Source organism: Dunckerocampus dactyliophorus, chromosome 3 (genome assembly GCF_027744805.1).
Source record: "Dunckerocampus dactyliophorus isolate RoL2022-P2 chromosome 3, RoL_Ddac_1.1, whole genome shotgun sequence".
NCBI classification, from domain to species: Eukaryota; Metazoa; Chordata; class Actinopteri; order Syngnathiformes; family Syngnathidae; genus Dunckerocampus; species Dunckerocampus dactyliophorus.
This window is the reverse complement of record NC_072821.1, coordinates 8,936,132-8,961,474: the sequence shown is the minus strand read 5'-3', so window position 1 is coordinate 8,961,474 and position 25,343 is coordinate 8,936,132. Positions and strand designations below refer to the sequence as shown.

At 39.4% G+C, this 25,343-nt stretch overlaps 2 protein-coding genes across 6 annotated transcripts; both read left to right on the top strand.

Moving 5' to 3' along the window:
- The first annotated feature begins 684 nt into the window (after positions 1-684).
- On the top strand, positions 685-8,607 carry tfb2m (transcription factor B2, mitochondrial). Of its 2 annotated transcripts, XM_054771958.1 has the most exons (10): positions 685-852; positions 1,394-1,727; positions 2,532-2,721; positions 2,846-2,937; positions 4,532-4,685; positions 4,763-4,911; positions 5,034-5,123; positions 5,613-5,669; positions 5,763-5,911; positions 7,544-8,602. In XM_054771958.1, the coding sequence occupies exons 2-10, from the start codon at positions 1,455-1,457 to the stop codon at positions 7,731-7,733; spliced, it is 1,344 nt and encodes a 447-aa protein (XP_054627933.1). In that variant the 5' UTR covers positions 685-852; positions 1,394-1,454; the 3' UTR covers positions 7,734-8,602. The 2 variants fall into 2 exon arrangements, with proteins under 2 accessions (XP_054627933.1, XP_054627934.1); XM_054771959.1 differs by lacking the exon at positions 685-852 and having other exon boundaries at positions 1,398-1,727; positions 7,544-8,607.
- Positions 8,608-8,863: 256 nt separating this feature from the next.
- Positions 8,864-25,318, top strand: cnsta (consortin, connexin sorting protein a). 4 transcript variants are annotated; one of them, XM_054769610.1, is made up of 13 exons: positions 8,864-9,012; positions 12,965-13,039; positions 13,326-13,529; positions 14,275-14,855; positions 16,096-16,126; positions 16,696-16,782; positions 17,156-17,237; positions 17,697-17,718; positions 17,917-17,977; positions 19,408-19,964; positions 20,189-20,365; positions 22,684-22,837; positions 22,944-25,318. In XM_054769610.1, the coding sequence occupies exons 2-13, from the start codon at positions 13,027-13,029 to the stop codon at positions 23,159-23,161; spliced, it is 2,187 nt and encodes a 728-aa protein (XP_054625585.1). In that variant the 5' UTR covers positions 8,864-9,012; positions 12,965-13,026; the 3' UTR covers positions 23,162-25,318. The 4 variants fall into 4 exon arrangements, with proteins under 4 accessions (XP_054625585.1, XP_054625582.1, XP_054625584.1 ...); XM_054769607.1 differs by having other exon boundaries at positions 13,194-13,529; XM_054769609.1 differs by having other exon boundaries at positions 8,875-9,012; positions 12,968-13,039.
- Positions 25,319-25,343: the final 25 nt, after the last annotated feature.

The following is a 25,343-nucleotide window of genomic DNA, read 5'->3' as shown; positions in this document are numbered from 1 at the left end:
TAAATATACCACTCAACGTTTACTTAAAGAACATATTATGGTGAATAGCGATGTCCTGTGCAACATTTAAAACAAAATTACATAGGCGCCGCCATTTTTGTGAGACGAAGTTAGCTGTATTCATCTCGAACTTTACATTCAAACCTCCTCTGGTTTACGAGATATGACGAACTCGACACGCTGCTAGCATCACTTCATGTTTATCAGTACCAACAAAAGTGACAATGTGGATCTGAAATAAACCCAATTGCAGTCCAAATAAATCCTAGTCAACTGTTAAAAAAGAAAAAAATGTACTGTATCGTGTCAAATAATTTTGTCTTATTGGATGAATGTTACATTTCTTAAATTCAGACAAACATTTTAAGGTATGCTCAGTAGAAATTTAGGAGGAAAGGTAAAATTCCTACTCAACAAACAACAAACTAAACGGTTTGTCTGGTTATAAGAAATTGAACTTTCATGTTACAGCACCTTACAATATATACATAATGTCACATAGATCTGTTTAGTATCTGTGATTAAAAAATAAAAATAAAAACCGACACCCTCCACTAAAATTCTACATTCTTAATTTGTTTATACTATCAAATTGTTCTCAGATAAGGTGGCTCTTTCCATATACAGTACGCATCTACGCTTGACTTGTTGCCCGGACCAATACGGCCGTATCGGTGACGTTGTTATTGTGCGACTGCAATACCCAGGAACGTGTGGCGCACTCATAACAAATGTGGGGTCAGCATGTCGAGAGCTCAATGTCACAGTTTATCCATAAACAGGCTGCAATGAAACGACTTTAAAACGCTGTCATCGTTACAGTCGAATACATAGAGAGACGGCTACTGTGAGGTGTGTATCATTCTCTTACCGTTTAAACGTCTTGAAATGCTATTTAGCTGTGCAAGCTCACGATTAGCAAGTGGGCCAACATGGTCGATTGCCAGAGATAACTTCAAATGCAGTACATTAACCGTTTATGTCTTTTTCAACTGGGAATATTTTGCTATTTTTTACTCTCTACTTAAATAAGATCATGCTTGCCATCGGCGAGGATTTTGCGCAATGCTAAATGCTTTTTTTACGTAAACGTCTACCTGTCCACGTGATGGCACGGCAGACATTAACAAACTAGTATTCAGTTAAATATAATGCTATGATGATGAAGTATTACTAAATGGAATAACAACTAATGTTATGACATTTAAACGGGTTGCATCGTTCGTTTTTGGCACTTCATGTTTCTGAAGTAATTTTACAACAAGATTGAAGAAAATGAATGTCATTTTTGAAGAAGTAATAGTAAATTTTTAGCAGGAATAAACTAAAGTGAGGCAAGTGTAATAACCTGTCATAATTTTTCATTTTCTTTCTACCTATTCCATTTTGGCAGAGCACCTCTTCAGGACCCTCTGACTTGCCTTCAGTCTTTGATAGCTACCTGCATATCCAACATGTCCACCCAGATCTGTAGGCTACTAGAGTTGGTCATGCGCTCAACTTGCCGTCCTGCCATCAGAAGTCAATCTTGTTTACGAAAAACAGTTTTGGTAGCTGACAGTGTGCCTGGGGTCCCGTTGTTTCAAAGTAGGGCCTACAGCCTTGATCCTCTTTCATCTGGGCCTGGTCGGCCAACATTTGGTGCAAGCGCTCAGCAACCCCGTGCAGAGAGGACGTCCAACTCATCAGCGCTCACACACAGGAAGCTGTCTGCTGTGGCTGTAAAGGTAGGACACTACACTACCTATTTCCAAACATAGAAACTGTAGTTTACTACCCAGTTTTGTGTTGTGTGCTCCAACTACAGTACTTCTTCATATAGTGACTAGATGTCTTATTTAGTAAACTGCAAAGAGCACCATATGTCTGAGAAGTATGGTGCTTATTAGAGGAAGGCCTTTATTTGTTCATCCATCCATCCATCCATCCATCCATTTTCTGTGCCGCTTATCCTAATTAGGGTCACGGGGGTATGCTGGAGCCTATCCCAGCTGACTTCGGGTGAGAGGCGGGATACACCCTGGACTGTTGACCATCCAATCTCAGGGCTTATTTGTTCAAATTGATTTTTATAATGGTATAGATATTTACATGTAAATAACAGAACTATATATTTTACAATACATTCACTACCACTTATCCTGTTCAGAGTGTCCCCATTGACCTAGGGTTAGGGTATGAGGCAATATAATATGTATGACAATAAATATAATAACTTAAAAAGAATTGTACTGTATTAACATGTAATAGCAATACTCTCTGCAATTTCCACTGTAATAATCAGCTTTACAGATGCTGCCTCTGCCACATTAGTCACAATACAAGCAATTACTGCCACCTAGAGGCAGCACCTGTTATTTTTTCACCAATGGGAACAAAAGGAGGCTTCTTTAATTATATTTAAGTGGAAGACACATGGTCATTTTTGGGGCACATTTGGAGCACAGCAACGATTAGAGCGGAGCCTGGTATTTGAGGAAATACGTTGTAAGAATTAACAAAAAATATTACAGTATAGTAACTTTGTCCAGGGCCAGTGTCGTCCTCTGTGCCATTTTGACTTCCTGGATCTGGGTGAGGTCGAGGAGAATGTACGCCTTGCTCGCACCTGTAAGAAAGCCAGGCGTTTCATAGTGGACCCAGACTTGGCTAAACTGGTAGCAGACCACCTCGGGCCTGACCTACACGCTGACAAGAGTGTTATCTTTGAATGTCACCCAGGTATGTGCTTCTGCAAGTCTGCTTGTTCAGCATGTAATGAGTCAATCAGAGTCATGTTGTACAGTTAATAAATTATTTAGTGGATTGGAAATGATATCGGCATGTATCTTTTTGTCTGATTTAGGTCCCGGGGTGTTGACTAGGACACTGCTTAACGCTGGAGCTCAAAGAGTTGTGGCTCTTGAGGCAGACAAGACCTTCCTTCCTTATCTGCAGGTAAGAAACCTCCAACTTTCATTGTGATGTTCCTTCTTTTGATATAATGCATGCTTAAGAATTGGAAACTAGGGATGTCACGATCCACATTTTTTGGCTTCTGATCCGATCCGTTTTTTTTTTTTATTGTCTTGCTGATCCGATCCATTCCGGTACCGATTGTTTTTCAATAATAATAAGCTTTTTTTACAAACATGAATTTGTGGAATTGTATATGGTTATGAAAATAGCTCTTCAAAGCATTAAAATAATGCAACCAAAGTATTGTTTAATTTACTTTTTTTTTTATTACACAGCATGACCAACAACATTGTTTGGTGTTTCTAACAAACCTCTGAGAGTCAGGTCCCTAATCCAATAAAAGATAAAATTGGAAAAAATTGGTGTGCAAAATACTTGCAAATCATATGACATGGTTATAGTTCAATTTATGGTGCGATTAAGAATATGACTTTCTTTTTTTAACAAACTCTCTTAGGGCCCTATGAAATCCATTTCATTTTTCTCAGATTCCGTTTTTTTCTGTTTTAATTTTTTAGAATTCAGTGTTTTACCTTTTCCACTTATTTTACCAGCATAGAGTGTGTGCTATTTGGGTTAGTGAATAAAATGCAAAAATCCTTACCTTTATTGATGCAATACATCATTGGCCCGTTTTGTCCAGTAATTGAGAAATGGATGTTGCTTAGCTAACTTTTCTAATGGGATGTCAGCCTCAGCACATATTGCTACAAAATCTTCAACAGACTGTAATGCCCGTGCTCGTGATTAAGGAAGATGTAGTCACAAATGTAATTCTAATCACGTTATTAATGTAAGATATTTTAATGACACCCTTATTTTGTTTGACAAATGTGACAAAGAGCGCTTTTATTTTGATGGCCAGAATGTATTGTGTGTGTTGACCGGTTGATAAGCGCTGGGTACAAGAATAAATGTGCCTCTCGTCTTTTTTCACTCAGAACCTGCACGTCGTCAGTGGGCATTGCAAAATGGTCCTAACATTAAAGCAGTAAAACACAACACAGTGAAATTATACTCATCCCGCCTGATTAGCGCACACATAACAGCACTAGCTAAACTAAGCGAACCCCCGCTAGCTTCCATTCACGCTCCGTAACAGAGGAGTTTCCAAGGTTTTTTGACGCCATTTCGACATGTTTAGTAGTGTTTGTGCAGTCCCTATTATAAGCAACCAGAGCGACACTTCCCTTGTGAGCTCCCTACACCATGATGCAGCAGTCCGGGCACAGTGAGAGGGAATTATCGCAGTAGCTACGGAACCGAATGTCCAACGTGAAACTCACTTCACCACGGTACACCGCTGACATGTCTGCATGGTGGTGTTGCGTTTTGTTCTTCTGTGGGTGGTGCGAATTGAGTGGCAACCAGCTTTGAGGCACATTACTGCATCTACCATGTTGGAATGTGGCTCAGAGTTACGACTGTGATACGGCCCGATCTCGTGGCGGAAGCCAATATTATCCGATCTTCACAAATACAGCGGCTCGGCAGCCAATCTCGATCCTGAAGATCGGATCGGGACATCCTTATTGGAAACGTGCTGATTAATTCTAATGTTTAATCACATCAGGAGTTGGAAGGCCATCTTGATGGTCAGCTGGAAGTGGTTCATTGTGACTTCTTTAAACTGTGTGCTGTTTGGGATGGAAACTACAAGCCCCCTGTTTTATCCTCTGAAAAACTATTTTCTGATCTGGGAATAACAGAGGCCAACTGGATGGATGGTGGGTAACACAACCATGCACACAAACAATGAAATCGTATTGCCCTGTTATGTACAATTGTATTTGTATCTCATCAGACATCCCAGTGAAGGTTGTGGGCATCCTACCGCAGCATAGTGAGCGCGCCAGCCTGCTGAAATTTGTTTATAACCTGTTTGAACGGATGTCCTTCTACAGATACGGAAGGGTTGAGCTCAACCTCTTCATTAGTGAGAGGGAATACTTGGTAAGAAGACGACTGTATTTTTTAATGAAATGATCTGTCATGATACTAGCGATATATGAACCCTATCTGCAGTGGCTGTTCAGACTGTATTGTGTCATTTCCATCCTTTATTCCTCTGTCAGACTTTGGTGACACCTCCAGGTAAAATGAGGCACTACAGACCCCTCAGTGTCCTCTGGCAGATAGCCTGTGATATAGAGCTCCTTCACAAGGTACAAAAATTAGTAGTTTTACAGGAGTTCACACTCACCTGACAGACTTTTACATACAGCTGTGACTTGTTGTGTGCGCATATTAAGAGGCGGGGCCTGCAAAGTGACGTGTGTGTGACATTAGCTTGCAAGAGTTGACTGTAGCTGAGTGCTAGCATCAGGTCAGCAGTGTAGAAAGTGGCCAACAGCTGCTCCTGTGTGAATTTTACTGCATGTGTTCTCTGCTTGTTAATAAAGTGATTGAAGTGTATTTTGAGTCCCTCTTGACCCACAAACGGCAGCAATAGAGTAGTGTTGTACACCAGTCTCTAGGTGTCAGAAATGTTACATTGAAACTAAACTAGTAGGGATGACTGTATACTGTTATAATCTCTTGTTGGTTGTAATGTTTTTTTTTGCATCAACATTGACTTATTGTAGTCACTTTATGGAGTAAAGTCTTTAAAAGTATGACTAACTGAAGTATGCGTCATCCATTTGTGTCTGCAGGAGCCATGGGAGTCGTTTGTGTCATCCAGACGGACTTCATCTCCTCGTAAAGGCTTGGTAATAACACATGAGTCATAAATGCCATTGTAACCTTAATTTGCATATGAATATTGAGTACAGTTTAGTTTTTACCATCCTCTCTCCTCTCAGCTTCCCAATGATCACATGTGCCTGGTTCGTCTGACTCCAAGGGCAGATCTGTTTTCTGGCGGCCTCACACCCACCAACGCCTCCACTCTGATGGTTATGGTTAAACAGTGTTTGGCAAAGAGGACGGAAAAACTCATTGACAGGCTGAAGTAAGCTATCATACACAATTTAAAACACTAAACCGACAGACCTTATTAATCCTGGCAAGGTGGTAAATGCATGTCACAGCAGCTAAATCAGGACACGGTATATACTGTACATACATACTGTAAGGTTAACGTCTGAAAGTATAAGTGCATTTTTATGCGGTGAATGCTGATCTGGTAGCCAACAATGATACAAGGCATTTACAAAAGTCTGTAAGAAGAAAGATGAAAAAAATGACATTTTTGTTTTTTTGAGGAAACCATTCAAATCACTTAAATATTGTGTAATTTTGGTCATCTATACAATTTCCTTATACAGTCATCCCTCACCATATTTTTTTGCCTAAATTAAGCATTTTCAAGCATAAAAATGTCTAAATGAACTAAAATACAAATATATATAGTATTTGTATATTAGTTGATACTATGTAGTATTGTACACTGGTCACTAGGTGTCAGTGGTATTAGTAATATTAGTAATGTTACTGTAATGTTCAGCGAGACACACAACCACCAGACTTAATCGCTGGAACAACAGGCTTTTATTGCAGGTTTGAGTTATTTCACAACAGGCACAATAATAGCAACATAATTGTAATAATAATAATAAAAACACGAGCTACTGCTGCGACCGTAATCGACTCAACTCTGAATCCTCGACGTCACTTCCTATCCTCCATACGACCGTAACACATTTATTGTAACACACACAAGCCTGAGTCTTGTGTCTTAAATGGCTAATTCTCTGTTATGTCTACTATATTGGGTAGTACTAGTGTAAAGGTGTCTATAGGCATGTTATTTAAATTCTAGAGGGCTCTAATAACGTAAAAAAAAAAAAAGAAACGTATTTAGGATGCTGTAAACAGGTTTTCGATGCTCTAACTATGAAAATATTTGATTTATAAATGGTGTCACGATACACTCAACTGACGAGACGATATTTTAACATTACATTTAAGAAAGCTACAATGACAAAATATAGGACTGCACGAACAGACTTTTTTTTTTTTTTTTTTTTTTAATGAGTCACAAAACAATGCAGGTACATTTGGAAATGTTTGATAATATTGCATGCATGACCGAAGCATGATGCTTTTAACTGTTGGACATTTTTCCACAAATTGAAACAAAAACAGAAAATTACAACTTAAAATATTGATGGCAGTTGTAGCTGCCACTGCTAGTCATTTATTTTGCTGTGTAGTTAAGTAAAGACACGTAAGATAGACTGCAGATTTTTATGTTCACGCTAAAAGAACTACTGTTCCCATGATGCTTAGAGTGCCGAAAAAGGAAGTGGTGAATAAGTAAAATTTTTGGCAGCACAATGCCATAGCTATTGATGTAAGAACTTAAGGGATTTTGGTTATCAGGGAAACCATGGAAATATATCAGATAGGATATCAGCTGTTGTTCGTTATTATATTTGTCCAAGCAAATGTACCTTAAGTCTTAACAGGCATTAAAATGAACAGGAAACTGAAGAAACAAAGATGGTCTAACATTTTTCCCCCAAGACTTTAGATATTGAGAAATGGTGACATATGAATCATTCGTTATGATACTCAAACTGAATAAATTCATAATACAGGTCATCCTAGGAAAAATAGTAATCATTTGTGTTTCTTTTAGTCTCTGGTCACCGGATAGTGGAAGTAAGTTGTTATCAGAGGTGGGACTGCAGAAGGACATCCTGACGGGTCACGTTTTTCCACATGAATATCTGCAACTCTTCCAATTGATGGACAAGAGCCAGGAGTTCACTCAGAGCTGGCTTTATGACGAGATCCTGGAGAACACAGAGATAGAGAGGTGGGCCTGAAGTGTTCACAGTATACCTGACGCAATCATCATGTGCATAGGGTTCAATCAATCATAAAAGTTTTGTATCATATTCCTGTAGTATGTATGAAATGTTCACAGCAGATGAATTCAGCGCTGGTGTTTTTTTTTTTAAACCTGGCATTTTCATTATGTTGTCCCTTAGGATTGGACAGCATTACAAATACACTGTATAAGGTCATCAGATATCTACAAACTGGTTCATAACTGCAATGTCTGGTCACATACAGCATGTAAAACAACTAAAGGAAAGTTCAGCAGAGCTTTGTAGGTTGTACATTTTAAAACCTCCTCACTGGAGGAGCAGGCTCTAAGCATAGTGATTGTAAGTATATTTCTAGCTAAACATGGCTTTCACTGTTGTAGTAATGTCTTTTAATGAATGTTTGCTGATGTCATATTTACAGGTTGTATGCCAGTTATGTGTAATTTGGTCGGGAAAGGCAATGCACCTTTCAAGCACATTTATACTCCTACATTACTGTAATACACCACACTTTTCTATTTTGGAATAGACGATACATGTTTTCTCAAACTATGTTTGACATGAAAATAATATATTAAATGAAATAAAACAATTTTGATTTCTTTCAAGTTTGTTTGGAAGACTATTAAGAGACCTCGGTGCTTTTAGTAACATACACTTCTGAACAAAACTGGGAGAAAATACAAGTATTGACATTTTGAGCTGGTAACCAGATTGTCAGTACAGCATCAAATTACAAATAGAAGAAACAAGTAAGAGATGAAAAATAGGGATTATGCAGTTTATTGATTACCTCCAGAAATAAACATGACTACAGCTGTTGGAAAGTTTGTCAAAATCAGTGCTGAAGTTTGCCCTCTGTGTCATTTTCTGTCGCACATTCGTTCACCTGATGCCAAACGCAAAAAGGCTTTTTTGTGTTCACAATAAAGCAAGATTTTAGCACAGATTTGGTCTTAGAGCTATGCTCTTAAACATTTGCTATAATGCGAATACATGCAACTTTCGCCCGGTTTTAAGATATTGTTCAGATTATTTTTATGTAATAACAACGTCGAGTCTGAAGATGGCGACAGAAGCACTCCTATTGTTGTTAGCAACAACGTCCCTAGTGGCTGATGACTGTCAGTGCTACAACATCCTCAAGCAAGGTGTCACTTGAGACACCAGAAGCTGTCACCTTTTCACCAACCTTGCCAGTGGGAGGCAACGTTGCTGTTGGATCACCTTGCCAGCTATGAGGAAGAAGTGCCTGTGTTGAAGCTAACGAAAGGTAAGGCAAATTTAAACTAAGAGTATCACGGGATGGAATATACAGCTTCTGTTTGGTGTTGGAAGCAGATGTGGACGGCATGCTAATGTTAGCAGTCGGCGGCGTACAGTGAAGATCAATTTGCAACATAAGCTAGCAGAAGTGTTGAAAAGTGTCTCGAATGGGGTCATATGTTTAAGTTAGCTAGTTTAATAATATCTCGGGTTTTTAAATGATAACGTTATCGTACTGCTCATTAGCTTAACGTAAACAAGGTCTTTCCGCCATGTAGCATGTTGTGCATCGAGCTAACACCTATTAAACAGCTCACCTTGTTAGCGTCACATGAGCTAGCTAGCTGAGTGGGTGAGGGGGGGCAAAATGTCTGCTGTCACCGAATGTCAAAAGCATTATTACTGAACTAACTGAAGCGCTAGCTTTGAACACCGTGGACTTACATGAGTCTGAATAGATGTAGCGAGAAACCAACAAACTAAGGGACATTTCATTTGGTACACATCAAGATTCAATGCCAAAGCTAAATCTAATACTATATAGTGCCTTTGCAAATAAACCAACACAGCACCGCTGCAAACTGCATGCCGTGTATTATTTGTATTGTTATTCGATTTTTGATTCAGTGCTTATTTTGGATCTCTGAAAATATGGCTGGTGTAGGTAAATAAGTGTCCTGTGAGTGTAGTCTGTCCGTATTTTAGGTATTTCTCGTGTCAGTTCAAAGTCTACGTGTTGGTCTCTTGTGTTTCTTCCTTCTCAGTGTGCTGATTAGCTCTTTCCATTTCACATGTCTTTCATTATTTATGGCACCCTGTAGCGAGGAAGAGTCGTTTGTTGTATGGACATCTTCCTACAGACAGAGGAGGATTCCGTTGATGAGAAAAACAAACGCCCGCAACACAGAAGTAATGCAATGAAACAAGGCGTGGAGGTTGTCATTCACTAAGAGCTCAGTAGATCAAATAAATGATACCATGTTCCTAAACGTTTATACAGCTGATATGTTTTATATGCAGTCTAAAGGCAAGTTTACGTCTCATGTGTATGGCCATGATTCAGTGATTTCTTTACCTTCGATTGCTTTGGATTTCTTTTTGAGCAATTTATTTTGAATTTTATTTATTTTAATTTTATTTATTTTTGAACATGCAGATATGTTACGTTGGAGTACATCAATGCACAATTCCACATGTCCAAAAAGAAGTAGGGAGAAGCGAAGCTCATTTAATCCCACCCCCTCTCAGGTTCACATCAATCGCTAATACATTTGTTCACTTCTTGTATTCAGCATGTGCCCTTTACCAATTCAAGATTCAAGAGTTTTATTGTCATATGCACAGTAAAACTGGTGGTTCTGCTATGCAATGAAATTCTTGTTCTGTTCATTCTCCCAAAAAAGAAAGCAAGAAAAACAGAAGAAAATGAATAAGAACATAAGAAACATAAATACCAATAAATTAAGCAACAGCAACAGAAGAGACATTAATACAAATAAATAAATCAATAAATAAAATAAATAAGGTGCTATGAGTGTGTGATGCATTGCTCGCCGGGTATTCAGCTCACCAGACCCGCAGGCTGCTGCGTTCTCCCGGCGCAGAAGAAAGCCAAAGTCTGTGAGGCTGAATGAAAGTTCATGATGAACCCTGCCGATGTTCAAGAGTGTCTCTCTGTTGTAATGTACTGCGTGAGTGCGTTAAATGTCCAAAATGAACAATAAAATAGCAAAAAATAGAAAAAAAACGGGAGTGAGACAGAGATGTCTGCCACGGAGGGCGGCATCTTGAAAAAATTCTGAAATAAGAAAATGTTAAGGCAGTATAACAATGTATTACAGTACAGTTAAGGTTTGTAAATCAATATAAATAAATTGTATAAGATTGATAATAAATATGTAATACATGATGAAGTTAATAGTTGAAAGAGTGGGTGAATTGGTACAGACAATGTAAATACTTCAAGTAGTCCTAAGAAATGAAGAATAAGGGGTAAGTGCAGTAGTCATTACATACGTAGCATTGCACATCCCCTGTGGTTAAGATTCTTCTTCCTTATACTTTGTAAACCTCAACTGTTTGTACTGTTCAGGCTCATTTTAGTACAGTTTTAATAACTAGCCCGACCAGTTATTAGATTTAGGGAGAAATCACTTTTTCACACAGGGCCATGTAGGTTGGGATTTTTTTTCTCATTTAAAAATGGATTTTGTGTTAAGATGTGTTGTCATTGACTAATATTTAAATTTGTATGACTATCTGAAACATTTAAGTGTGACAAACATGCCAAAAAAAAAAAAGAAATCAGGAAGAGGGCAAACACTTTTTCACACCACTGTAGCTGATAAAGGTTTTAAGGTGACCCTGGAACAGATTACAGTATTTCCTGTGAGGGGAAAAAGTTTCAAAATCTTGTCGACCAGCATCATGGCAGGTTTTGTTTTTTTTTTAAGGTTCTAATGTTTCTGATTAGAGGTGGGAATCTCTGGCCATCTCATGATTCGATGCGATTACGATTCAGAGGCCTGTGATGCAATGATAAGAAGTAAATTTTTTATAAAACGGTCTTTTTTTGGGATCAATAGTTTTTCAATTTTTTCATGCATAATTTTTTTCTCTATATAATTTCTTTTTATTCACTGTGTACTACTAAAACGAAGCATATTTGTACTGATCCACAATTAAAATAAACATGAAACAGATGTAATTTACTTCCATTATAATAATTGGAAGGTTACATGTACCAACATATTTCCCATTGCACAGAACAAGCAAGAAAAATAAAGTGCACCTGTAGCAGCATGTATAAAATTAACAAATTCAGCATATTCTGAGTAACCAACATAAAAAATTTGCCATTATTCACAAATAAATAATAAACTTCTGAATTAAAACTAAAATCCCGAGCATAGAATGTCTGACAAAATAATATTTTTGCTGTATAGCAAAGTCAAAAACAGTTTTCATTCAAAATATAGATTTCTGTACCAGCGGCTCTCATACAAGAATCATGCTTGCAAGCTTTAGTATATTCAGTGCATGAATAATGCATGAATAACATCGTGATTAACAACCGAATACAGCCACAAATAATTCGCAATGAAAGTGTTTCAGGCAGAAACACTTTTCCGAGTTGGATGGAAAATTAGTTATCACCTGCTCGATGGTTCTCTGGTTGGCAGCAACTTGTTTTTCCTCCTGGTTCGGGGGGGAAACGTGCTATGTGGTTTCTCATATTTGTCGTGTTCCCAAAATATTTTAAGCTTGTATGACAAAGCTGGTATACTGTCTGGCTCTTGTCCAGCTCATTTTTACCTTCAACTAAGTTAACGCCAAAGTGCTTCCAGACACTCGCTTTAAATCCAGCAGGTGCGGGTCGGAGTGTACGCTCAGCCTTTCTGGTAGCGTCTTACTCTTAGGTGCACTACTATATACTGTCCGGGCGGCACTTCCGCTTTCAGCGTTTTTGTTCGGGGTTTTTTGTTCCGTCAACATCGAATATTGACATTTATGAATCGATTAATAATCGTCAGTGTCCGCATCGCGATGCATCTAAGAATCGTTTATTTCCCCCACCCCTGCTTCTGATGGTATTTGAGGTTTTAAAGACATACTGTTCTGAGTGAATGTGTGTTTTGAGGCTAAATTCACAATCCACAAATGTGTTTCAGAGCTTCCAGGAAATACAAAAATGTGTGGTACAAACAGCAGTTTGCTAGTACTTGTTCTACAAGTCTTGGTAGTTGTTGTGTTTGCAGTTTTTGTTTTAGATTCTATGTGACACTTATGTGCTGGTGTTGATAGGATTGTCCTTTTAGGCCTGAAGGATTTCTTTGGCAACCCAGGAATGATGTTAGACCTGTATTGTGTCCTTTTTTGATGAATGGAATCTGGCTATTTTGTATTATTTGGTCTCACAGCTAGCATTCTTCCTTCTTCTTATCTCTCTCTGCTGGAAGAAGACCTTGTCTGTTTTTTGCCACACCAAGCGGAAAGGTCAAGGCTGTGAGGGTGGAGCCTGATGGATCATGGTGGTGAGTGCCAGACTCTTTTAGGACTACTTTGTTATGTCTCATCTTTTTACAAAAAAGAATCTCAACTGCAAATACGGGGTCAAAATATTCTACCATATCACACTTTACATCAATAGATTTCTTACTATTTTGTGTATTATTTTCTTGTTTAAAGGTCAGTTGGACTACGAGGGCAGCATAATGTCACAAGTTGTGGTGGGTGGGGTTGAGCATTGCGATAACAACACACCCCACCCTGATCTTTTTTCCCAAAACCTCAACGAGACTCAAACTGAACATTCCTCAGCTCTACAAAATGAACTTGGAGCTGGGGTGTTTCTCAACAACAATGGCGAGAACCAGGAGGGAGAGGAAGAGCGATACAAAGAAGAAGAAGAGGATATTGATGAGGTGATGAAGGACGAGGAGGAAGAATCTGAGACATCAAGTTGCCTAATTCACTGCCGGTCCTCAGATACTCCCATGACTGACTCCTCCTATTCAGAAACAGGTACATAACAGTCATCACTGCGTGGACAGAGCCATTGAGACATGTTGCCTAATAGTGAGCATGAGACCATGCGAGAGAGCACGTTTAGAAAAATTGACTTTCACAATGATAAATCTTGGATCTGCTATCAGGATTACTTTATTCCTTGGCACATGCCACCTTCGGAATTACTGGTACCTCCAAAAGCCATGCTAACACTTGTTACATTGGATCATTCATCCTTCAGACTCTTTCTTTTTGAGTCATATGTTAACACCCTGACACAACAATGCTAGGAGGCTGCTTGTTAGTGTTACTAAAGGATATTGTAATGACCCTCGATAGTTCATATCATGTTCATTGAGTAGCAACCCAACACCTATGTTTGTGTTGCCCAATAGAAATAGTGTTAAGGACTGAGCAATGGCGCACAAATAATGTTGGCATATGTAAGGCAACAAAGAATAGCAGTGATGCATCCTGCAAAACAGTGGAAAAGGAATGCATCCCCTGAATTGTGACACATCTTAGGTTTTGTGGAAGTGACAAATTATTGAATTATGTAGGTAACATGCAAAGAACCTATTAGAACCAACTGTAGTAACCTATAAAATCAGCTCATGTAAAGAGATAACATCAAGTAACTTGTCCTTAAAAACTTTGTTTGTAAGGAAGGACACAACCGCAACTAAACGGCGGAATGTGAGTCTTTTTGTTTTAGCACTTAAACTGCCCTTTGTTTATTTGTCCCCCTCACCCTCAATAGGAAGCTTATTGGAGAATCCTTTCAGTCCTGGTACAAGTCCAGAACCTACATCCCCTGTCATCCAAGAAATGTTATCTCTCATCAGCCCCTTGGAACTGGGTCAGAGTGACGTGGATGTTGGTGGCTTTAATGTTGGACCCCTTGCCTACAGCTCATCTGGAATGACCTTCACCACAGGGCCTGTGCTTTCTTCTCATCTATCTTCAACCTCAGACACTGGGCTGAGCTGCACTGATGGATTTGCGCATATCGCAACAAGTACTGCCAGAAGCATTACATCCACTTCAGAACCTCTCGCAACCTCTACTGTGTTCACATGTACCAGTGGGTCTGCAGAAATGACATCCACCTCAAGGCCCAATGCTTCCATTACCTCTGTTTGTCAAACAATAGTGCCCCTTACCTTCACCACAGGGCAGACAGAGTCCTCATCCTCTACTGGATCTCTGCATTCGGAAAACTATACTTCCTCCCCAATGCCCACTTGCCGCACTACAAGGCCCGTCTCTTCTCTGATGGGCTCTCTGGAGCAGTTGGCCCATCGAGGAGATGATGCTCGCCTTCCACTAGACCTCCATCAGGTAAGCTGTCTGTCTTTTCAACATCACTGCCAACTATCTTTTCACATCTTAGTAATATCTTTAGCCCCATCCGTAATTTTTGTCAATGTCATGAACTACATTCATAAGAAACGTGAACAAACGTCTTGCTCAGAGAGCTCTGTTGACTAGTGCATCCCTCACAGACCTGTAAGACAAGATGTGTGTGTTAAGATAAATATTTGTGTCAGTTTGATTTATGGAAATCTCTAAGCATGCGTGCAAAGAATGTGTTAGGAATGAAACATATACATTTTCTGTACCTACTTAGTTTTTTGAAATTTTTCAAACAAGCTATTCCTCAGATTGCAGGGAGTGTCCTAACAAGGGAGTTAAAGGTACAGCGTATGTTTTCTTTTGTCTTTATAAGACTTACTTATGCAGGAACTGAACTCCAGTTTCATATGCTTCGAGGCAAGCTGGTACATGATTGGCGTACACTAATACTGATAACTGAATACAATTTGCAGTGATTTTTCTGCCCGACACTATGCCTTCAGTCACCATTAATTGGCAAGGTGGAGGTACATGAAGCTTGACTTTTGGTCTCAGCTTTTATTAATCATTTCTTTTATATGTCTTCCACTTGTAGGTGTTTGTCAAGACTAGACGGGTGCTCAAGTTCACTGTGTTAATAAAAAAAAAAAATCATTTTAAACAGGCAGGCTCAAAATTAAGCATTAAGACATGCACTTGCCTCAGCTGTGTCTGTATCTGTATTGCCACTTACACTGGCCTTGTTGCTCAGTCACTTCTAACTTGATGGCATGCATCATTTGCAAGACCTTAATTTAAATGTGCACGACATGTGTGAACATGGATTTCATTAGATTTTTTTTTCCTGTCAATAGATCGCTCTATATATTATGTACTGGTTCTTTAAGTAGAAATGTGAGAGCTTTTTGTGCCTTCTCTCCCTGTCACTCTGTCCCTCTCTCTCGCTCTCACTCACACACACACACACACACACACACACACACACACACACACACACTTCTTTTGTGATCAGCTGAGCTACATAAAAGTGACACTGACTGAGGAGAGGTAGAGTTTCTATTGTGGCATCTACTTATTTTGTCCTCCTCCTTTCTATCTTTGACATTGCATTTTAACTGAAGTTCATTTTACATTGCCAGGTTTAATCCTCCAATTTTGTTGTGCTATTTTTGTAGAAATTAAAAAAAAAATGTGTGTCATCAAATGGTGTTATCTCTTTCTGCAGATCGCTGAGGCCTCTGTCCGTCATGAAGATTGTATCCTTATCACGCTGTGAACAAAAGAGCTATTTTTCGGATTTATAAGTCATGCAAATTGTGTACAAAGATGTGTTTTACAAAACTGTTGGTTTGGTTGGACGTCAGTTTGTGTTTACCCTAGCAAAATTGTTCTCGTTGCCATTGTGTGCACTGCTAGGCTTAATCAATGTATATGTTATAGTATTATTAGTCAGAGAAGGGCAAAGTACAACACTTTCACTTCCAGAGTTGTCTGGAAACAGGAAAAGATGACAATTTTGAAAGAGAGAGAGAATATTATATTAGTTAAAGAGAAGGACAAAGCTGGCTTAGCTATGCCATGCATGTATAGAGAGGGCTGGTTGGAGAGGGAGGCATGTCAAAGGGGGATTGTATTATGGCTGGTTGCTCCTATACATAAACATGAGCGCTACTTCCTCCTCTCCTCTTGATACTTTTGCTTTGTTCTCCTATGCTTTCACATCTAAAAGTTTTGACCAGAAAACTAGGAAAACATATGTACATCAACACAGCCTATGTGTTACGGCAGTGCCCATCACGTTTGTCCTTTAACTTTTGCTGTTCAGACCAGCTGGCTTTAAGGTGTATCCAGCTGGAAAGGCTCTATCACCAGAGAGTGTTGGACAATCTTAATGCTCTCCAGCAACAGTGGGGTAAACATGCACACACACCCCATCTATCTACAGTATCTATCTGTCTGTTTGTCTGTCTACCCATATATTCATCTACAGTATCTACCTGCACCAAGACAAGGGATAATATTTTTGCTCCTGGATTCTAATAATTAAACCAGCAAAGTGGTTAAAATAAGCCATAATTATTTTACAGTATTTTAGCTGTCCGCTATGTTATACAAAAAGCACTTTTTTTTTGTCTGTCGGTCTCTTTAGCCCCGCCTCCAAAAGCCCAGTCTTCACTCATTAGTCAGTTACCAGTCTGAGCCCAAGTTTGGAGTCTAGCAATTGTCATTTTTGTAATAATAATACTGTATGTCTCTCTTTGTTTGTGCTGTCTTGGACTTGAAAGAGAGTCTGTGTGCGAGAACCTCCCCTAGCCTGGAAGCCCGACATCTGGACACTCTCAGAGACATCTGTCAGACACACACTCGGTCAGTTTGTGTTTTTCTTTGTGTACACTTTAACACCTGTCAAATGTATTTAAAGTTCCTGTAAAAGATGATGAAATAACATAAAATTATTTGGTATTATAATAATAATAGACCGCCTTGACACTGTCTTAATGTTTACTTGAAAGTCCGTTTTTGTGTTGCACACTGCTACGGCACACATACCTGTATACTTGTGTGCGGTGAGTACTGCAGTAATGGTTAAAGATACAACTGCGGCATTTGCACTTTTAGACATTTGAGACGATGCTCTGCGAAGGTTTCACCTCACTTGACTCTCACTCTGACACACATACACACACGTTGTAATAGCCTGGGAAATATGCTCAGGCTAATATTAGATTAGGAGAGTAGAAGAGCGTCGCCTATCTTCACAGCACATTTTCATTTACTAAAACGACGAAGACTCACCATGTCGTTTTGTCTTTCTTCTCTTCATAGACCAAGTGCTGTAGATGCTGTGGTAAGACACTATTTCGTCTCTCTTTGTACTGCACATGATGTTGCAAATGTGCATGCCCATAGAATGTGGTGTGTGAAATCTCATCAAATACCAATTTGTATTCAAGGGACTGTTGAAATTGGACCCTTGAAATCATGAGTGCTTGTACCTTATTATTGGTATCTATCTAAATAATTTTATACTTTTGTATATTTACAGTCTCTGGACTTCTTTATGCCCGCATTTGAACTGGAGGGTGCACTGCCTTCACATCCATCAGGTGAGTGAGTGTATGAGTGTGTTAGAGATACTGTATTTGTTTGTTAAAGAGATAATTGACAAATGTATTTTATGTTGCTCCATGTTTGATCGAGGTTTATTGCTGAGATGAGGTGTTCTCTTGTCGCTACGCATGCACGCGTATACACAGACACTTGTAGTTTGATAGCTTGTTTGACTAAAAGTTTTACTATCAGATCAGGCTAACTTCCATCCATCCATCCATCCATCTTCTATGCTGCTTATCCTCACTAAGGTCACGGGTATCCTGGAGCCTATCCCAGCTGACTTCGGGCTAGAGGCGGGGTACACCCTGGACTGGTCGCCAGTCAATCGCAGGGCACATATAGACAAACAATCATTCACACTCACATTCATACCTATGGACAATTTATAGTCGCCAGTTAACCTAAAATGCATGTTTTTGGAATGTAGGAAACCGGAGTACCCAGAGGAAACACACGCACGCACGCACGCAGGGGGAGGATCGGGATAACTTGTAAAATATATTTATGTATAATAATAAATGTTTGATTTTTACTGCTTTCCTGTCCAAACCTGCCCCTATAAGCACTTTTTGACCAGTGCTTTATAAAATACTATATCACAAAAACTAACTGGAAAACAAACAAGCCCTTCTTATTGGAAGGAATTTAAATATGTTAGTTACATGCAACTAGCACCCACTTGCTTTTGTTTAGTTGTACCCCTTCGTTTAGTACACACTGTGGGGGTGACTGTCTATTTTTGAGTGTGTGGCATATCCTTTTCCTGCGCACAAAAAAAAAAACAGTTGTGAATTACGGCTGGACGGGGCAGATTTTGCTCGGGGCAGATTTTGTTTGGGATTTAGTTTGAACCCAAATGTGGAAAAAATGAGTGAAAGAGGTCTGCTTGCTGGCTTTGTACTTGATGTGTAGCGTTACATCATGTATTGTAGAGTACATGCTGCACATGCTTCACAAAATATACAACAACACAGCTGGTTGTGATGGGTGTCTTTTTTTTTAACAGAAGAACTGGACACTTATATTAATACGGCAGTGTACTGTGATTAATCTAGACAGGTTGATAGCTTCTTTTGCAGAAAGACTTTGACTCTCTACCAGAGTTCTCATAAATAACAACTATTAAAAATGTGCTTTGAGAGTTACATTAAAATACATCAATTGGTCCTTGAATATATGTCATCCCAATCCTCCTTAACATCATCTGCTTGCTCAGAAATCATCTCAGTGGGTATGACATTTGGAGCTACAGACTGCTGCACACATCAATCTATATACAAAGTCATGGTGAATAGGAAAGTCAGGCCTCTGTAGAGCCTGCACCTCACACTCTTGTCTTCACTGATGGCCCGTCTGCCAGTGGCATTAAGACACATGCATTCTTTTATACCTGACACTTCCTACTTTGTTTCTTTCCCTGCAGCTCAGCAGACTGAATGTAGGATGCAACAGAGATTTCAAGACTCCTCCTGTCCACAGACCACAGTCGCACCCTCCGCTAATTTGTCACATCAACTAAATTCCCCCGACAGTTCAGAAAAAGACAGGGAACACCCTGAATGCAATTTAGAAGGGAGGGTCTGTTTACATAGGGCTGAGCTGACTGAGGAGGAGGAGGGCAGTGGAAGGGAGCAAGGGGAGTGTCCGGAACACACCAATTCAGCTGAGAGAAACATGTTGCACCCCTCTGAAGCTGGAGAAATGGATCAGACCAAGCCTGCAGAGCAGCAGGGTGGAGACTCTGGTTCAGCACAGGAAAAGGAGGTGGATAGGGAAGAAGAAGAAGAAGAAGAAGGGAGCAATGTGGGAGAAACAGCAGAGGCATTGATTATGGAGGATGAGACTGAAGAAGAGGGGGAGAAAGAGAAGAGAGTGCTCAAAGTGGAGACACTGCTCAGTGAGATAGAAGCGGAGGTGGAACATCTGCACCAGGAAGCTCAAGAGGCAAGACAACATGAGGAGTCTGGTCAAGGGATGGAGGTACAAATGTACATTTTGTTGCTTGTGCAATGAGCATATTTTTGACCCATGTACAAAAGTGAAATAACTATTTTTATAGTTAGATTTCTTTTTGATTGTAGACTTGTCCTCGACTGTCCAATGACTTCCTCTGCCTCAGACAAAAACGTTACCATGGAGCAACATCTGTTGCTGTTTCTTGAATGTCGGCAAGCATAAACACCGTATGCCATTTTTCACTGCAGGAGAGCAATGAAAGCTCCGTACTCCAGGATGATGGCCATCTTCCTCAAGCGGCTCGTCTGAAACACGACAACCTGGGCAACGAGGAGGAGCAGGAAGATTATGAAGTTGAGCAATGTGACATCATCAGAGAAGGCGCCACACTGGACGACATGGCTAGACTCATCACTGTAGAGGAGGTTTGCATTTTCTTACGCTTTATAGACTGCATCTGTGAAATGGGGTTTTGATGGATGGATATGTTCAGGGGAATTGTATGCGAATGTGATCCTTTTAATTTTTTTCCTAGAACGCACAGATAAACACAATGACACCACTTAGATAATAATGTTTTACTCAGCCAGTGTTTTCTTTCTGCAGATTTAGACACAAATTAAGCATTTACTCGAACATAAAATATCATACCTGTTGCACTTGGTGTATGCTACTGGAAATGGTATCGTTTATTTCTAACATGCTTAACAAAGAACATTGGAATATGTCACGTTCACACTGGCATAATTCAACAAGGAAGAAACAGAGACGTGCTCACTTCCCGTGTTTAGCTTGTACCAGGTTACCAATTTTGCTAGTGATAGTGAAGAAGAAGATAACGATGTGTAATAGTAAAGTAAATAGAGTTTTAGTTTATTCATTAATAAAGAATAAATAGATTAAATTAATAAATACATGAGTAAATAAAGGTGTAAAAAAAGGTTGATGTTTAAATAAGGGCAGCCATACTTGTAAGAATTAGTTGGTTTCCTTCATTTGTGCTGGGTCGCCATGTGTCTTCACAACAATATTGATTGTTTGGGATGTTCCACATGTAGAAGCGCTTCCCAGTACTGCAGTGTAGTAAATCTCATAGGGAGGGTCTGTGATGTGGTACAGAGTTCAGTACGGTTTTTTATTGTGTGACGCGCTGACACCTAGTGGCCACGCAGGGAAGGGTGCATTTCCCAATGTGGTGGAACATATGAGGTAAAATATAGTACAGCCTATTCCAGGAGACTGTTAGTTAAATTTGTTTGTATTTAGAAACGGTTTGAACGTGTTTTTTAGCAACTTGAACGTGTATTGCTTTCCTATGTTGCAATGAATTCCCATTCCATAAATGTGGTTATCATTACACTTTCCATGACATCACTGGTACCCTTCTGTGGTGACAAAAAATAAAAACATACTTAATAGTTACCTTAATAGTTAATCTGTGAATACAGTCGTCCCTCGTTTATAGCGAGAGAACTGAAAATTACAAGCTGCTTGCAGGGTGGGGGGGGGGTGAGTCTGGGCTGTCCGTTATCATGGAGTGGAGAGTCAGCAGTTGGATTTCGCACCTACAGTCCGTAGTAAGCTATTAGTAGGCATAAACAACAACAAACAAAAAACATCCAACACAATGACCATTACTGATTTTGTTACTACATTTGTGGGAAGTTATTATATCATTGAAAGTTGAAGATTTTCACTTCCCTACAAACATAATAAATCCCTGCAAACGTAATACTCATTTGTCGGGAAACTGCATGTTACGTAGTAGTTGTAGTAGGCAGCAGCTATTATGTTTGAGGAAAATGTATTACGTTTGCAGGATTATTACATTAACGGCTGCAGATTTTTATAACGTTTGTGGTTTATTACGTTCATGGACATTTTTACATTGTGGGTGTTACAGGGTGCGTCTACCTTAGAGCAGTGGTCCCCAACCTTTTTGGACCCATGGATCGGCAGACACGGGGACGGGTCATTCATATACAGCGTATATAGTAATGTATTATTATGTATTGTGTAAAACTAAGGCAGGAACATCAAATGTAAAGTACAAATGAATACAGATCCACAATCCACCACTACCAGCCTGGATTTTGTTTTTTAGAGAGAAGATTATAACGTCGCTGTTTGATGGGTGTGGTAAGAGGCAGCGTGCTGGCATAAATTAACTTGAGGTTGTGCACCAAAAAAATATGTACAGTAGCACTCAGTAACGTCATCAGAATCTACCTTTATGCCTTCCCACATAGTATCAGCATTTGGGACCAAATGTGAGATCAAAGAAAACCGGTAAAAATACAGCATATTGGTCTATCTGTGCAGTGTGTTTTTTTTTTTTTTTATCGTTGTCCCTGAAAGTTTCCCGCCTGGCCCGGTGGTTGGGGCCCCCTGCCTTATAGGATAAATACTTGGATTCTACACCATCCCCTCAGACTAGAGCTGTCCTAACTAGTCATGAGCATGAACTGATGAAACCTGCTCGGATGAGAAGCGAAACATCTAAGACAACCTGAACAGTCCAGTTGTGATCATTTCAGTGCCCTAAATAGTTCAAATCCTTTAAATGCTCACTGAGGGGAAGTTTTGTGCAACTTTACTAGCCTATTTTTCTGGTACATCCAGAAGGAATACTAAATAATATTCCAAGATTTTCATTTTATAGGTCCCACAATTTAACAACTCAGTGGATGAAGAAACGTGCATTAAAGTCCAAAATATAATTCTGTTTTTGTTGCCCTCCCAGATATCTCCTGCCTATGGCCTCATCTCCATCTTGAAGAAGAGAAGTTTGCCTGTTGATGATGTTAGTTTATCTGCGAGTTCAGACTCCAGGCCCGATAAACGAACTGCTAAAAAACGTGTCCGCTTCAGAGTTGCAGATGATGGCTTTGATAGTGGTATGCATTTGTCTGCAAGTTATATAACTAATATGGACCAATCACTTTTCTAATATAATGCTGTCTGTAAGTTATTTTGAAGTGTTTGCCTCTTGTCTTTCTGTAGATGTTCGTGGGAGAGACTCATGCCTGCTTCTTTTCCTGCTTTGTTTGGTTACCGTGGTGATCAGTGTGGGCGGCACCACCCTTTACTGTGCAGTGGGGGATGTCCACTCCACAGTCTGTCAGGACTTCTCTAGAAATGTGGACTTCTACTTTGGACAGATGCAGCGTGCCGTAGCTCAGATCCAACAGTGGTTTGGACCAAGGTCGCCGTCACAGTAGCAGTATCTTGAGTTTTGGTACAGCCAGCTTTTTACAGGTAAGTATCACACAGGTGTCCCTTCTTAGTTTGAAGGGGTCCACAATGACTATATGACAATTACACCAAAGGTCTCTCAAATCAGCCATGACTGCATCAGCCAAATTTCTCACTGGACTCCCTCAAAAACGAAAACAGCTGACATTTCTGTAAATTGTGAGGGGAAAAAAAAGTGCAGTTTATAAGCTGGAGGGCTTGGACGTACTCTGCACACACATGCTGCACAAATAGGGCTCTTACGGCCGTGTTGCAACCTCTAGAGTTGCTTTTAAGGACATCTTCTTTTTTTTTATGACACATGCACTTCCTTACTAATGAAATCATTATGTCTTAATCATGTCGTAACACATTGAATGTCTGTGGGGCATTTATGTGTTTTTAAGTAATTTTTGCCACTGCGGGACAACAGGTGCAACGAGTATGACTCATAGGGGGTAAAAAAAGCACTGATCTTAAACTATGCATTGTTTTACCACGGAGCAGCATGCTCTACTTGTACAAAAGTACACCTACAAGCGGATATATTACATCTACCTACAGGAATACAGTGCATATAGTATAACATGAATGTAAACTCAACTGGTACTACTTTTTTTCTTTATTTTCGTAATATTTTCTGTTGAGCTTGCAACGATTCGGTGTAATTTGCAATGTCAGTAGGATGTGATGTAGCATTGTGTCAGCCCAGCTGTCTGTTTGCATCTCTCAGGATTTCTATACATCGTCCTCATTCAGGATCAGCCACTGTTTTTTTTTAATGTTCTTCTTTGTTTCTGTTCACTAGCGGGGGCTGGTGTTTGTCCGTGAAGACAACACAGAATTGTCCCAGCAGTGTGTAAACTTTTGTTTTAGTTTAAAGTGTAGTTATCTATTAAGGGTGTCACAAGATCTCGTGAGATTGAAATTCGACAAGATTTGTCATTTAGAAAAAAACTGTCTCGTGGGCACTAGGCATGGGACGATAATAAATAAATTAATTAATCACACTATAAATAAAGTGAACTGTTTTCCTCGTCTTTTGTTTCCAAACAGGCAGGGAGAGGGTTCACTCAGTACATTGGTTTAAGCACCGTGGCGAGTTAGTTCCATAGAACAACGGCATGAACAGAGTGAGCCCTTTTGTCAGTCATACAGCATACAGTCTTCTTGTCTTGCTGGGTGGAGTCGGGGCCGGTAGCATACACAAAGAGCACACAAGACTGTAGCCTTGCGAGCAAGGTAACGTAGTAGAAATCAAATTGTTAGATTGCAATATATTGTCTCATTGCAATATATTGTCTTCGTCTTGGTGACCCAATCTTGTGTATCGTCTCGTCTTGGGAACTGAATATCTTGTGACACCTCTATTGTATACTTTACATGTCTTACTTCAGTAGTATGCCAGAAATACTATGGAAAAGGTACCATTTTAACAGGTGAGAGGAGCTTCCATGCAGTGTCTTATATGCATTATTAATAGTCAAATCAGTATTGTCATGTCACACAATGATGTAAAATAATGTAAATAATGCCTTCTTGTTTTTATTTGCACGAGTCTCCTGGCTGGTTCAGATGACTCAGAAGTCTACTTATTTATGACTCAGTGGATGCAAAGGTTATGTTTATGTTCATCTTCCTCACTTTAATGATTGCTATTGCACATTCTAATAGCTTTTCATCTATGTTGTCCTCTTTTTTTAAATAATGGAATGCTTTTTAACAAATTATGTGTAATTTGCTTTTTCTACCTGACCGGGTTGTCACATTAGATTGTGATGCTTGTACAGTCTTCCAAGCAAAAACATTGGGTTGGCATAATCTGATGATACACATTGGTCTTATATGTGAGATGTCTTTGTAGTAGAAAAAAAAAAGACATTATTTTTATGCCTCTGCAGCACAAATTGCTCATGCAGTTGAGTAAGGATTGGGATCATTGATGGTAATACAATACATTCAAAAGGTGATGTAAAGGTGTTTTTCATACCTGTACAGTTTAATAAGTTCATTTTTAAATTTTCTTTGTTGTTCTTCATTCAAAATAAGCCGTTTCCAGCCACAGAGGTTTGGTCTTATAAAATATCCTATCTTTGGTACTTGTTAATGTCTAACCCTGAAGTAAAGTCTGGGCTTTGAACGTGTATGTACCTGCTTTTTTCTCTGCTG